The sequence below is a fragment of the Equus caballus genome, chromosome 2 (genome assembly GCF_041296265.1).
Source record: "Equus caballus isolate H_3958 breed thoroughbred chromosome 2, TB-T2T, whole genome shotgun sequence".
In the NCBI taxonomy this organism is placed as follows: Eukaryota; Metazoa; Chordata; class Mammalia; order Perissodactyla; family Equidae; genus Equus; species Equus caballus.
The window spans coordinates 58617712-58631684 of NC_091685.1; the positions used below are offsets into that span (position 1 = coordinate 58617712).

The following is a 13973-nucleotide window of genomic DNA, read 5'->3' on the forward strand; positions in this document are numbered from 1 at the left end:
ATGTAAATTAACACTACTTTGGGGTTTTTTGGGTTTTTTTTTTGTGTGTGTGTGTGTGTGTGAAGAAGATTAGCCTTGAGCTAACATTTGTGCCAATCTTCCTCTATTTTGCATGTGGGTTGCCGCCACAGCACGGCTTGATGAGTGGTGTGTAGGTCCTCGCCAAGGATCTGAACTTGCGAACCCTGGGCTGCCGAAGCAGAGCACACTTAACAACTATACCACCGGGCAAGCCCCTAACACAACTACTTGGGATAAATAGTAGGATCTACTAAACCTGGCCATATGCACACCTCATGATCCAGAATTTCCACATCCAGCACATATCTAACAGAAATGTGCTCATATCGTCACCAAAAGACAAGTGCAAGAATGTTCATGGCAGCACTAGTTACAATAGCCCCAAATTGGAAACAGCCCAGAAGCCCATCCACGGTAGATTAGATAAATTCATTGTGGCATATCCATACATGGATAAATGAACAGCAATGGGAATGAACACGCTGCAACTACCCACTGCAACATGAATGCATCTCACGAACGTAATGTTGAGTGAAGGAAACCAGACAAAAGAATGCACACCATAGGATTCTGTTTAGATAAGTTCACCGGCAGGCAAAATTAATCAATGTGTTAGAAGTCAAGCTAGCAGTTTCCTTTGGAGTGGGTGACAGCAAGGGGGTATAAGAGAGCTTCAGAGGGGATGCTAATATTCTACTTCATGATCTGGGTGCTGATTACATGGGAAATTCGCTTTGTGAAATTTAATTTAGGTGCATGTGTGGTATTCACGCACTTTCATCTATATATGTTATACGTCAATAAAAATTTATAAAATAAGGAAAATTGGCTAAAATTGATTTCTTTAAGCAAGAGGCTCAGACTCTTATCGGGGGGCAATTAAAGAAACAACCACTACAATCTATGAGGGAAAAATGTGCTACAAAGGGGTAAACCATGAGCTGTGAGCGCCCAGACAGTCCTGGCCAGAGACCCCGACCCCATACCTCAGGGAGGACTTCCTCCAGGAGGTGGCTCAGAGCTGAGCCTCAGAGACTGAAAAGGGAGCCATGCCTACTGTGTCTGGGAAAGCCATAGCAGGTGACCGACCGTGACAGGAAGCATGTGGGAGAGCCCGGCTGGAAATGAGGCTGGAAATGGAGGTGAGAGTCAAATTCCGGAGGCTCTCCTGTGTCCAGTTAAATAACGTAGACTGTGCTTGAAACAGTTTTCATCAAAGAATCTACAGTATGTGTTTAAAAAGTCCTATAGCAGCATGAGAGATGGCCTGGAGAGAAGGGAGTGGAGGCACCGAGACAAGTTAGAAGACAATTAAAATTGCACGTGGTCAAGTGAGAGATGATGACCTGAACTTAGACAGTAGTGGTGGGAACCTGAAACAGGGCAGGAAGGGGAGAGGAGAGAGGGACACACGACAATGAGTGTCAGCCTGGGTCTCAGGCAGATGGAGCAGCGTGCACACGAGAGGGAATACAGACAGTGGAGTGGGTTTGGCAGGAGGGAGGTGGAGAGAGATGGGCGCAGTTATTGATTGAGGTGTCTGGGAAATATTCAAAGGGAGATGTCCAAGAAGTAATGGGCAATTCAGATCCGGAATTCGGGGTATAGGGTTGAGCTGGAGCTGTAGGTGTGGGATTTGGGAGTTACTTGCGTGGAAATAGTATGGAAGCTTTCAGAGTAGATGACATCAGCTGGGGAGAGGGCAGACAGGTTGGCCATCCTGACCGTGGACCCATCCAGACTGCTGTCTTCAGTGCCGCCTCATACAGAGTTCTCGGTTCGCATGTGCTTTATGCAATATGTTCCTCTCTACATCCCTCTCTGCAGATGCCCCATCTTCCCCTTCCACCCATCCACATTTATTCACCCTTCCAAGAGGCTTGTCTCAAGCTCCTTCTCTTTGATGGCGGCTTCCCAGATTACCTTGGCTTGATTTATTTCTCCTCTAAACGTCTATTCTGCTTGCATCAGCCAGTCTTCTAATCGCCTGCCTGTGTTCTCCGTCAGTTGAGACACATGTTCAGTGCCACAACGAAGGCCAAAATAACAGTGGCTTAAGACAACGTTTTTTTCCTCTCATATAATAGTCAGAGTATAAGCAGAGCAAAGCCGATATGGTGATTTCAGAGTGCTGGGGACCTAGGCTTCTTCCATCTTGTTGCTCTGTCACAATCTAAGCTGCCACTAGTCCTACCATTTCATCTGTATCCCACCCAGCAGCAGGAAGAGAAGGGAAGTGGAGGGAAGGTCCCTTCCATTTAAGGCTATGTCCTGGAAGTTGCACACATCACTTCTGCTTACATCCCTGGAGCCAGAACTTAGTTACTTGGCCACCTCTAGTTGCAAAGGAGTCTGGGAAATATAATCTTTAGCTGCAAGGCTGTGTGTTTAACTAAAACCATGGGACTCCATTCTTAAAGAAGAAAGGGGGAAACAGATATTGGATGATCGCTAGAAGTCTCTGCCACACGTCTCCCCGTTATAAGCATCTTCTGGGTGGGAACCATAAGAGTAGGTGTTAACTGAATGAATGATTCATATGTTTACAATGCACTGTTTCTAGTTTGTCCTGGAGCATATTTGGCTTACAGGTGCTTCTCTTACCTGCTGTTTTATAACCTTCTTGAAGACAAGGATTCTGTCTTAGGCATCCTTGTGTCTCTCTGATCCTGTAAATATTTTCTTAATGATACTGGTTTTATATTCCTCAACAATGCTCAACCTAATACTCCTTAATGCTTGCTAATTAAAGTTAAGTTGGCCTACAGGAGAGTGACTGGAAGGATAAACAGAGGAATTCTTTTTTCATCAATGCCATAAGCCCTGGTTGACAGAAATTCTTAGGGTCCCTGTTATCAGGGCTCAGATGACCCCAGCTGGGAGCCAGATCCCTATCTACACATAGGAAGACTTTCTTCCAGAGAATTCTGATGACCAAGAAGGCAGGTGGGAGCCTGGGCCTTTAATGCAGACTTTGTGGGGCCATGCAAGGAAGCCAGGCAGCAGCCATTCACTCATTTGATCAATCATCAAATGACATTAGCCCCTACTCCATGAGGGCACAGGGTGTGTTGGAAATACACTGGGGTCTGAGACAGACATGAGGCTGATTGTTTCCGAGGGACAGCAGACACTGAGAGTAAATGCATTGTGATGGGGGAAGTCCAAGAGGCTCCGGGAGCAGCTATGGGGGGACCTGACCCATGGGGAATGTCCAGGGGAGGCACCAGGGGGACAAGAGTAGGACTGGAGACAGGAGCCATCAAAGGAAAGGTTCACCTTTGGCCCACTGAAGTCCTAACTTTGGATTCCAATTTCCTGGGCCTTAGGGTTTCAGGCAATTAAGCCGGGCTGGTGACAGGAGGAAGCAGGAATCGTTGAGGCGTGGATGGGAAGGAAGTGGGGTTTGACTGAGACCAGCTTATGAGGACGGCCCCATAGGGGCTAAGTGAGAAAGAGCTCTGAGGCTTGTGGCCGCGGCTGCTGGGCATATCTTTGCTTTTCTTACAGTGGAATCTGGACTGTGTCACTAAGACCACATCCTTCTCTTGGGGTGAGGGCGGGGGGACGTGCTGGAGTCTAAACAGAGTCAGGGAAGAAGCAGAGCGACTTCCCACGAAGCTCTCTGCTCCGAGTGGGGGAGGTGGAACCGAGGAGGGGAAACAGCTCAGGGCTGAGTTCTCCCACCCTCAAGAGCGACCATCTAACAGCATGGAGCAGCATCTCCAGGGGTCCAAAGTGCGGAGGAAAGTGTGGACAAAAATGGGCAAGGGGGATGCAAACACCAAGTCTTTAATATTCCGTTTGCCCACAGGTATCTGAAGATGCAGCTCGCTCTCTCCCACCCCCCTCCCACCCTCTCTGGCATCTTGCTTCATATTTACCCCCTCTTCCAAAAAGGCTCCCAACCCTCTTGTGCATTTTCCCTCAGGACATAGAGAAAACAGTGTCACTCACTGGTCGCCTGATTTGTGTAAGGACCTGAACTCTCTGTTGAGTGCTCAGTGGAGGTGACCCAGGGCCAAAGGACACAGGGTCCAGGGGTCTACTCCCAGTCCTGTCACTAATTCACAGTGTGGCTGTCACCCACCTGGCCCTCAGACTCTTTCTCTGTGAATGGGACCAGTAGTATACTCTGCCTCAGACAGAGGTGGTGAGTACAGAATCAAATGATACAGAGCTAAAAGGATATACCCCTGTGAGACTGTTATTTGTTATATAAATAGAAATCTGTCAGAGAACAGGTCCTTGCCTGCAAGGTATAACAGTTCCTAGAGGCAGGACAAACTCTCGCTAGGGAACACAGCTGTACCTGTGGGAAAGGGACCACAGAGGCATTCTTTGCTATAGTCCTCAGCTGGAAAGTACCCGCATTTGCAGTAAGTACACACATGGAGAGGCAGGCATGCAATAGGATACCATGTAGCAATGAAAACCCAGCAAACTAAAGCTACACACCACAGCATGGAGAGATCTTTTGGTCATCAAGCTGAATAAAAGAAGCAAGTCACAACAGAACACATGCGGTATGGTTCTATTCATGTAACGTTCACAATCAGGCAAAATTAAACCATATTGCTGGGGGATGTGTCCATATGGGTAAATCTAGAGAGAGAAGCCTTTAAATTATTCTCACAAAAGTCAGAATAGCTGGTGTCTCCTCCGGGGAAGGAAGGAGGGAATGGCTTGCATTGTGGGGGGGGGGGGGGTGGGGGGGGTGGGGGGGGGAGAAGGACAGTTGGGGAACTGGCACCCCCCGTTTCTTGCCTTGAAAGGGCATTACATCTGTGTTCATGTTACAATTATTCTTTAAACTGTACATACATGTTTTATGTAATCTTCTGGATATATGATCTATCCTACAATTAAAAAAAATAAAGGCACCTAAAATCAACAGGGAGCCGCTCAAAATTAGGATGACAGCCCTAGAGATCTATCTCCTCGATTTTATAAATAAGGAGTCTGAGGTGAAGAGAGGTTACAAGGCTTGCTCAAGGTCACACAGTGTGTCCCTAGGCAAATGGGGACTTGAATGCAGTCCAACAAATCCTCACTCAGTGTCCCTCCCCCATCTCCCACCTCTCTGAGGAAGCCTCTTCACTGGAAGGCGGGGGCACAGCTTTTAAACCTGGGAGTTCCTTGTTTTGCAAAAAAGAAAAAAGGTGAGTTAGTGGGCTGATACAATAAAGAGCTGGTATAAACTCAGGATTGTAAACACTTTTCAAATGGAATTTTACAAAGATTTAAATCTGTCCCCCAAAACCTACATCATCATAATGATAAAATCACAACAAATAAATGCCAGGAATCTCCGGGAACTCTGAAATCTGGAGCTGGACTTGTGCTGCATCTGAGTTGCAGATGGTATCGATGAAGCCGCTTGCAGGGGCCAGGAGGGGGAGGAAGGGCAGGGAGCCAGGAAGTCTGCAATTTTATTGACTTTTCCACCTGGCCTAGGTGAGACCCCTAGCCCTGGGACAGTCAGCAAAAGAACCTCTGCTATCTCTCTGAGAGCTTTTTTGTTTTGTTTAGAGGTCAATTACTTCCCATTTGGGGAACTTGTGAACATTAAGAGGTGACTGGAGTGACGGGACTGAAGGATGCAGATAAGAGGCTGATTGCTTACAGAGCGGCTCCCCGGTGAAAGCCGCGCCTTGGAGAAGCCGTGGTGGGTGAGACACACACACAAAGGGGCAGCTTTCAGTGCAAAGGAGAGATTACAGGACAGAAGATGGGCAGCTGGGGGCGGGCTTGATGAGCTGGGAAAGGGACACAATTTAAAGTGATCCTGACAGGCAGAAAGCGGGAGATCTGGAAGGAGAGAGTTTTCTTCGCCCTCCTTTCCTTTTGGAAAGAAATTGATGGTGTCCTGTGAATCTCAAATTTCTATGCTCTCAACTGAAGAAAAAGCTACATAGATTGCACACGGACAAGGTTTTGTTATAGGTTTTTGTTTAGTTTTGTTTAGACCAGCAAATATGGATGCCACAGCAGTCTGGAGAGCAAAACAGAAAATGCTGCAGGTCATAGAATGCCTAAAGGATCCTGGGTGTATATGAAATCAACACCCGCTCTGGCCTCGCACACCCCTCCAGCCAACTGAATGCAGTCTACAGATTCCCGGGAGCCAGCCTTGAACTGTGTCTCGAATTACTACAGAAAATGACTCTGCCTTCGGCATGTGCCCATTTAGTCTCCTCCTTCCCTAAGTCCTAGACATTTCCCGGAACCTCTCGCAGTAAACGGTGTCATTCCCACCCTAATCACCAGGCTTAATCCACCTTCTCTAAGCACCTTCTCTAAGCACCCCAGCTCACACCGGGTTTTCTTTCTTTCTAGAGAGCTTATTGTCTGTCCTGTCTGACCCGCGGCATATACCACCTTGCATTTTTAGATACCTTTCTCCTGTTAGTCTCTGGAATCCAATTAGATAATAAGTTCCCTAAGGGCAGCAGAAAAATCTTATTTTCTCTTGTATCCCTACCAGAAAAGTTCATTGACAACCGAGTTGCTGATGAGTGAACTAAGCCTCTGTCCCTTCACTCACGGCCTGGACCACTGCATCCATCTCCTTCCTGTGCTTTGCCATGTGGTACAAAGCGGGAGGCAAGGCCTATTCAGAACAGCACTCGTCTGGTAACTGCTTCCGGGTTACTTTTCTGTGCTGGAAGAGGATGGGAGGGTGAAGGCAGTGACATTTACAATTTCCTGCCCTGTGCCAAGTGCTTTGCTAGAGCCACACGAGGGTGACCTCCATCTCTAGGGTAAGGACTTTACCCAAAGGACAGCAACAAAGGATTTTAAAAAGTCAATATATAGTATTTTAGAATCTGATCTTGGAAAAATTTAATACAACTCACTTAACAACTGAGGGCCAGACAGTTGGTTACCCAGGGGCAGCATCGAACTTACACTCAGCCGTCCTGACTCTAAGGCCAGTGTCCACAGGTACCTTGTCCTCCTGTAAGAGAACCCCCGAAGTGAAAGAAGAATGAGAGCCCTGAGTGACAATTTTCTCAGGATGGAGATGTTAACTGTAATCTATAGTTTTTTTTTATCTTGGCTTAATTGACCAAAGAATATTTACTGAGATTTCTGAATTTAAAGCGCACATACTGCTCCTTTTAACAGCAGGGGCACAACACTTGTTGTAACTGGAAGACACTGCAGCGTGTTTCCAAACGCACTTTTATTAACAGTGAAGACAGAGAAATAAAAGAGGAGAGGGATGGAGGAAAAAAGGAGAGAAATGTAAGGAAACAGTAGTAAGAAAAACACGAACTATTACTCTTTTTAGCTTAAACATGTAAACTTGAAGACATGTAAACAATCACTAGTCAGGAATATTTTACATAGGACCAGGCAGCCTCTGTTTCCCACGTTAGTAAAAACCAGGCACATTCAGAAATGAGAAAATGCAGGCCCAATGCCTTTTAATTAAACATTAGAATTTATTAAATAATAGAATTTAACTTTTGAGAAGTTAGTGGTTGAAGGGATGAAGGACCAGAGTTTTCTATTGTCTAAAAATGCTATCCAGGGAAAAAAAAGAACCTGATTTTCCTAGTGGTGCCCACCAAAGACAAATGTTTTCTTTGATTGTATATTCCCATTAAGAAAATGAGTTTGTTTTCAGTCTTCAGTTTGCACGACTTCAGATGTGTTTGGGGAAGGGACTCATAATTTCCTGGAAAGTTCAGGCTTTCTACCCATCATGTTAGGACTTACAGCCACGAGGGGCCTCCTTTCCTGATGGGGAATTTAGGAACCTTATGTTCTGAAAGAAAACCTGCGGAGGGAGAGGGGGTGTGAGAAGAGAAATCAGGGCACCTGTCTCCAGGGCCGACTAGGTCTTGTCTCCCTAGAGAATTCCGTGTATACTGGGGACTCAGAACTTCTGGATTTCCTTATTCCTTTAATTCGACGTTGTTTAGAGGTGACGGAGAGCTGGACAGATTCTAATGGCCCATACGCATACAAACACACACAAATATATTTAGCATATTTACTCAGGATGCTGAGCCGTATACCAGAGACAAAATGCACTGACAGCAAGGGAAGAACCAGAAGGCAGCGAGTTCTTCCCGGGGAGCAGTTGAGGCTCGAGAAGGGCCTCCACCGGCTTAGCACTGAGTCCCCAGGGGCGCAGCCTTTGGCGGCGGCAGGGAGGGGACAGGATAAACCCCGCGGGAGGGCGCGTCTCCCAAGGTAGTCCCTCTTCCTGACCGCCCAGATCCTCCTCTTCCTGGCTCTTCATCCTCCTTTCCTCACTCGTCTCCTTTTCTCCTTCTTCCCCCACCTGTTGCCTTTAATTGGAGGACCGAGGTCCTCTAGGACACCCCCTAAATCAACCTCTTAGTGTCCCGGGGCTGCCGCACACAAGTGAAGGAGCCTCAGTCCCTGGGTTGGAGGCCCGAAAAGTCCCCTGCGTCAGTCCTGCTCCGACACCCGAAACTTCCGGCCACCTTGGCTTTCCTCCCGGCTCCCAGAGCTGCTTCGCGGGCGGCAGGTGAAGGCCCCGCGTTTAGTCTCTTGAGGAGGGCGGGGAACGTCCCCAGGGCCTTCAGCGGGAAGGCTCGTGGGGGGCAATTCGTAGTCCCAGGGATCTCGGGGCGGGGGGGGGGGGTGTCGGGTCGCCTCTTTCCTCCGCGGCGGCGGCCCACCATCCCACCATCCTGGCCGCGACCCGTTGGCTGAGGGGCGGCGACTGAGCGCCTGGCCCTAGAGGCTGTATCCGAGCCCAGGCGCCTCACCAGGCCCTGACACCCTGCAGCGTGGAGGGCAGGTGGCCTTGCGGGCTGGCATTTTGGCTGCCCCCGCCGAAGCCCGCGCTGGCCAGGGATGCGGGCGGCACGGGGCCCGGGGGCGCGCCCGCGTAGCCGCCGCTGTAGCCCGCGCCGTAAGCAGCGCCCGGGTAACCGCGGTAACAGGAGTAGGGCGCCGCGGCTGCGCCGTAGGGCCCGGGAAAGGTCGGCGCGCCCGGGCCCAGGCAGGGCTTGCCATCCCGCACCAGCACGGGCACCGCCACCCGGCGCGGCGCTAGGGGGTGGCCCGCCAATTCTAGGGACTTGTCCTGGCGCTGCCTCTTGCACTTGTAACGCCGGTTCTGGAACCAGATCTTGACCTGCGTAGACGTGAGCTGCAGCGCGCCGGCCAGGTGCTCGCGCTCGGGCGCCGACAGGTACCGCTGCTGCTTGAAGCGCCGCTCCAGCGCCAGCACCTGCGCCTGCGAGAAGAGCACGCGCGGCCTCCGCCGCTGCCGCGCCCCGGGCTGCTCGCGGCGGTCGCTGCGCTCGCCGTCGCCTCCGCAGCGCTCTGGCACCCTGGTCCCGCCGCGGAGGCCGGGCTCTAAAAGCACAGGAAGGAAGGTCGTCAGCGCCAGCCGAAGGCTCGCCCGAGCGATTCTTACATTGTTTTCAAGGGACGCCCCTCTCCCCAGGTAGCCTTCACTTCGCGCCCGCTTCTCCCCCTGCTGATGCCTTACCCCACCCCGGGCTGGTCTGAATGTTCCTCTCCCCAAGCTCTGTGGCTTTTCTACCTGCTGGCACATAATGTAAATTGTGACACTCTACGGTTCCCGGTGTACAGCCGTTTCCCCAAAGGCAGACTGGACGAAGAGTCTCAGACAGCTTCCTTTTCTTCTCAGAACGCCTGTGCCTGTGGGGGTTGGGTGGGGGCGGCTTGCTGTGAATTCAGTTCTAAAGGGTGGGCGAGTTTGGCGAAGCTTTTCTTCGAGAAGGGGGGGAGCGGGGCCGAGAGGGCGCCGAAACTCGGGGACATGCATGCCGGAGGAGGCTCCTGTCCGCCTGCTTATCCGTCGTGGTGCCGCGCGCATCGCGGGGTCCTTGGCTCCTAGCCCAAGGACAAGAGTCTCCGTGTCTCCCACCTTCACCCCACCTTTGCACACACCCTTGTCCTTTTGGTCGTGAAGTGCTCCACTGGCACCAGGGACCCAGGAGAGGACTTTGTTGGACCCAGTGCTCTGCAATCCGAGTTAACAAAATAAAATAAAACGAAATATTTTGTGACTCTTAGCCCGGAACTGAGGTTCTCTTTGAGGAATATATGAAGTTGAGATCCACATTTGGCTTTTTGAAAAGCGGCCTCTTTCTCTTTTGGGGTGTCCCTGGCAAGTGGGTGGCGTCGGCTTCCCCAGACTTCTCTTCCCCGGGACAGAGTCCTCGCCGAGGCCCCGAGGAGGCTGTGCCCGCAGCCCGCCGAGATGCAGCCCGTCCTTCCCTCTTCCCGCCGCTCTCCTGTCTTGGCTAAGCTCGGCTTTTACCCAAGGCTGGGCAGAGAGGAAAGGCTGAGCTTTCACGGAAACTCACCCCAGGAGAAAACCAGGAACGTGGAGTGGATTCAAGCTCGTGGAAAGGTGGAGCCGGACACGCCTAGTTAGAGCCCATGAGGGTTGGAACCCGACTCCAAATCCTCAACCTGCTGGCACAATCTCCTGGGGGGAGGGGGGATGGGGCCGTTTGGTGTTTAAAGTTTGAGGAAATAAAGACTTCCTTCAGAGAAGCCTGTGCACAGAGAAACTGAGGACACCTCTCCTCGCGAAGAAAAATACTGAGGATTTTTCTTAGGAAATCGAAAAGTAACAAATGACCTTCAGCGACTCTGTGGAACAAGCAGGCCCTCGCTTGGAGGTCACCACGCAGGCCGAGGGCCGCGGCCCAGGCACCCCGCGCCCTCCTGCGCGCAAGCCGAGCCCCTCTCGCCCTGCGGCCCTGAAAGCAAGGTGGGTCGGCTGGGGACAGGTGAGGGGCGCGGAGGCCACCGGGGAGGTCACTTCTCCACGCAGTCGCTGCCGAGGCCCTGGGCTTGGTTCCCGGAGCCGTAGCCGGCGCGGGCCCCTTCTCGGCGTCCAGGGCAGCTGCGGAAGTGTCGCCGCCCGGGGTCCCCAGCGGTGGAGGAACGCGCTGCAGGTGCCTTCGCTGCGAGGACGGCGGTGCTCCCAGGAGCGCGACCCTTTCTCAGCAGAGCTGGAGCGAGCGCCCAGAGGGCTAAGCAGCGCCCAGGGAGCTCAGTGTTTAGAGGACGCTGCAGAAAACCCACCGGCTTCTTTGAGAACATCGAAAATTCAGTGCTCTCCAGACTTCTGGAGTCGGTAATAACCAGCCTGCCCAAGTCGTGAATAACTCCGAACTAGTTAGTCAGTTTGCGCCTTGAATGGAGGGGCCATAGCACAGCCTGGCAGAGGAGGCCGACGACTGCAGGCGCCTCGCGGGCCCCCAGACCCGCATGGCAGCCGCGGACCGAGACGCAGAGGTTCAGCAAGAGAAAGAGCGGCTTCTTCATCTCTCAGAACGTCGCGCCTCTCTTGCGGAGTCGCGCCACCAACGCAACACTCCCCGCCGGTCCCTTCCCTTCCCGCCGCTGGACACGGGGGCCGGGGAACGAGGTGGCGCCTTAGGAGACCAGGCGCCGAAACTCGGCCGGAGTCGTCTCCCAGAGCAGCTGAAACCTCCCAGACTCCGAGGGACTCCGCCGCCACCCGGTCTGGTGCCACCTCTCATTTTCAGGGCGAGGAACCCGGGCAGACGAGTGACTGGGCTGGCTGGGCCACTCAGCAAACCCCAAGAAAAGGCGTCCTGGGAGTGACCCCAGAGCCGATGGCGTTTCCACTCCCAAAGCGCCCCGCTGCTTGGATGGCTACGCTTCTGGCAGACGGTGTAGGGTAGAGAGATTCGGAGACGGGGCCGGGAAGGCTGGCGGTGATGTTGCAAAGCTAAGATGCTATAGAGGGTTTTGCTGTAAGAAAAAGAAGCTGGACTTTCGGGCAACTGTGGCTTTAAGTGGGGCTGATGGTTCGTGGGAATCAGAGGACAGGCTGCGGAAATAGTGAATCCCTAAGATTCAGGACCTTATTTTCGTTAGGGCTGTGTGAAGCACGCTGGGTGTCTGGAGGGGACGGCAGAGGGGGCTGAGAGACCTGTCTTTGGACTCTTCAAATGAGGAAAATGGGGACAGGTCCTTGGAGCCAGGAAGAGCAGGAGTGCGTGTCCCCCCACAAGCCAATTGGTAATGACCCATCCCCCCTCACGATTTCCCTGTAGGGGCAAGACCAGAGCGCATACTCACGTGGCTCCTCTACGGGTTCCGCGTCCATCTCCGTGACCATCTCACAGGGACCCCCAGGAGGCTCCGACCCCTCCTGCCTTCTGTCGCCGTCGCCGCCACCAGCGTTGTGAGCCTCCGAACCTCGGAGTTCTGGGACCAGTCGCAGGTACTGAGAGCTTTCCGGGCTCCTCCGTGCCCTCGGGAGTTGCAAGGCCTCGGGGCCAATCTGCTCGCGTTCCAGCCTCAGGATGTCATTGACCAAGAATGGGGTGGAGGTGACAGGGCTCAGCAGCATCCCGAAGGAGGAGGAGGCGGGGCGGGGGCGTTCGCAGTCCCGGGGAAGCGCAGCGCCCTGAGCTTCTTGTCTTGTTGCTGCAGGCACCGCAGCGCCAAGCTCTGGGAGAGACGCCCAGCCTCCCGAACTGCGCTTTCCTCTGGGCCATCCCTGCCGGCCTGGTGACCAGTGAGGAGACCGCCGATCCCATTGGTTCCTTCAGAAACCACGTGCTAACCCAGCACTGTCCTCCCCAAGTGCTTTCTTCCCGCGCCCTTCGAATTCCTCTTCCACCCCCAGCCACCTTCTGGAAAGGTCTAGTTCGTATTGATGGTTCTCAAAAGCAAGGAAAACGGGAGAAATGGTGCTGCGCGCGGCTTGTATCTCGGTAAATACGGTACAAGCGGGAGCTTCCGAAGTCAACCCAGGGTCCGCAGGGACTCTCCTGGTGGAAGTACGGGGATGGGGGGTGGAACCCTTGCTCTGCAACCTGAGCCGGTCCAGCCGGCCGGGTCGTAGCTCGACTCTCCGCTCTCGCGGCAGAGGGAAACTCAGGTGGGGACGGCTAGGCACCCGCAGAATTGGAGGTGCACGCGGGGGTCTTAGTGGGTTCAGGGCGGGGCCAGGGGTGGGGAGCTCCTTCCAGGGAGCAGAGGCTGGACAGCCGAGGAGCGAGTCTTGACCCGCCATGGCCTACCTAGACTGAGGTGGAAATGTCTAGCGTTGAGCCGAGTCCAGGTCTGGGGTGTCCGGATCTGCCACTTCTCAGGAGGAGCGTCTGAGCTCCGGGAGCGAAGAAAACGCTTGGGAGCTATATTCCCCCCGCCCCGCGCTCTTAGCAGCCCCCGCCGCGAGTAGGTGGGGAGTGGGGAAGACCATAGACCCGGCCACGTGGAGGTGCCAGACGGGGCTCACCTTGCCCTGCTATTCCCAAGTTCCTTCTCTCCTCCTCTTTAGCCTCCCTAAAGTTGATTGTCCTGAGCGAGCGTGCGTGTGTGAACGCCGCGCCCCCCGAAGGGACTGCAAGTTGTGACGGGCACTAGATCCCCGGAAACGCTCCGCGGACACAGCGGTACCGCGTGGTGCAGTGGTGACGGAGGTGGAGGTGGAGTCAGCAGGCCCAGCCCTGGCTCCGCAGCAGCCAACTGTGGGCTTTGGGCCAAGTATTTGCCTCTCAAAGTTTAGACTTCGTAAAATGAAGATAAGACGACGCCCATCATGGGATGGTTGTGAGGATTAAGGGAGATAATGCGTATGAAACCATCAACGAATATCCACTGCTGTTCCCCACCTACCTGGTTCAAGAAAACATGATTCGAGTCAGCAGTCTCAACACAACAGAAATCTAAGGAGTTTACAAATATATTTTAATCAAAATGGGATCTCACTAGAGTTCTTTCTGGGATTTCAGATCAAACGTTTCTTAAACCTTATTAGGCGAATTCAGTATTGCAAAAACTGGGCGTTATTTTCTGAAATCCAGATAAACTGAAACTCTTCTCTCCAGGCTAGTGGGTGCAAAACTTCTCACAAAAATTCATGCAAGTTTTTGATGAATTTGATGGTGCAGCCAAGTAATAATTTCTTATACATTGTATCATTCACTTTTTACATC

General features: G+C 52.6%; 1 protein-coding gene across 1 annotated transcript; it reads right to left on the reverse strand.

Annotated features, from left to right (window-relative positions):
- Positions 1-7192: 7192 nt before the first annotated feature.
- On the reverse strand, positions 7193-13424 carry NKX2-6 (NK2 homeobox 6). Its single transcript, XM_001914890.4, has 2 exons — positions 12106-13424; positions 7193-9369 (listed from the first exon to the last, which is right to left on the reverse strand). Exons 1-2 carry the CDS (start codon positions 12377-12379, stop codon positions 8771-8773), a joined length of 873 nt encoding a protein of 290 aa, XP_001914925.1. The 5' UTR covers positions 12380-13424; the 3' UTR covers positions 7193-8770.
- Positions 13425-13973: the final 549 nt, after the last annotated feature.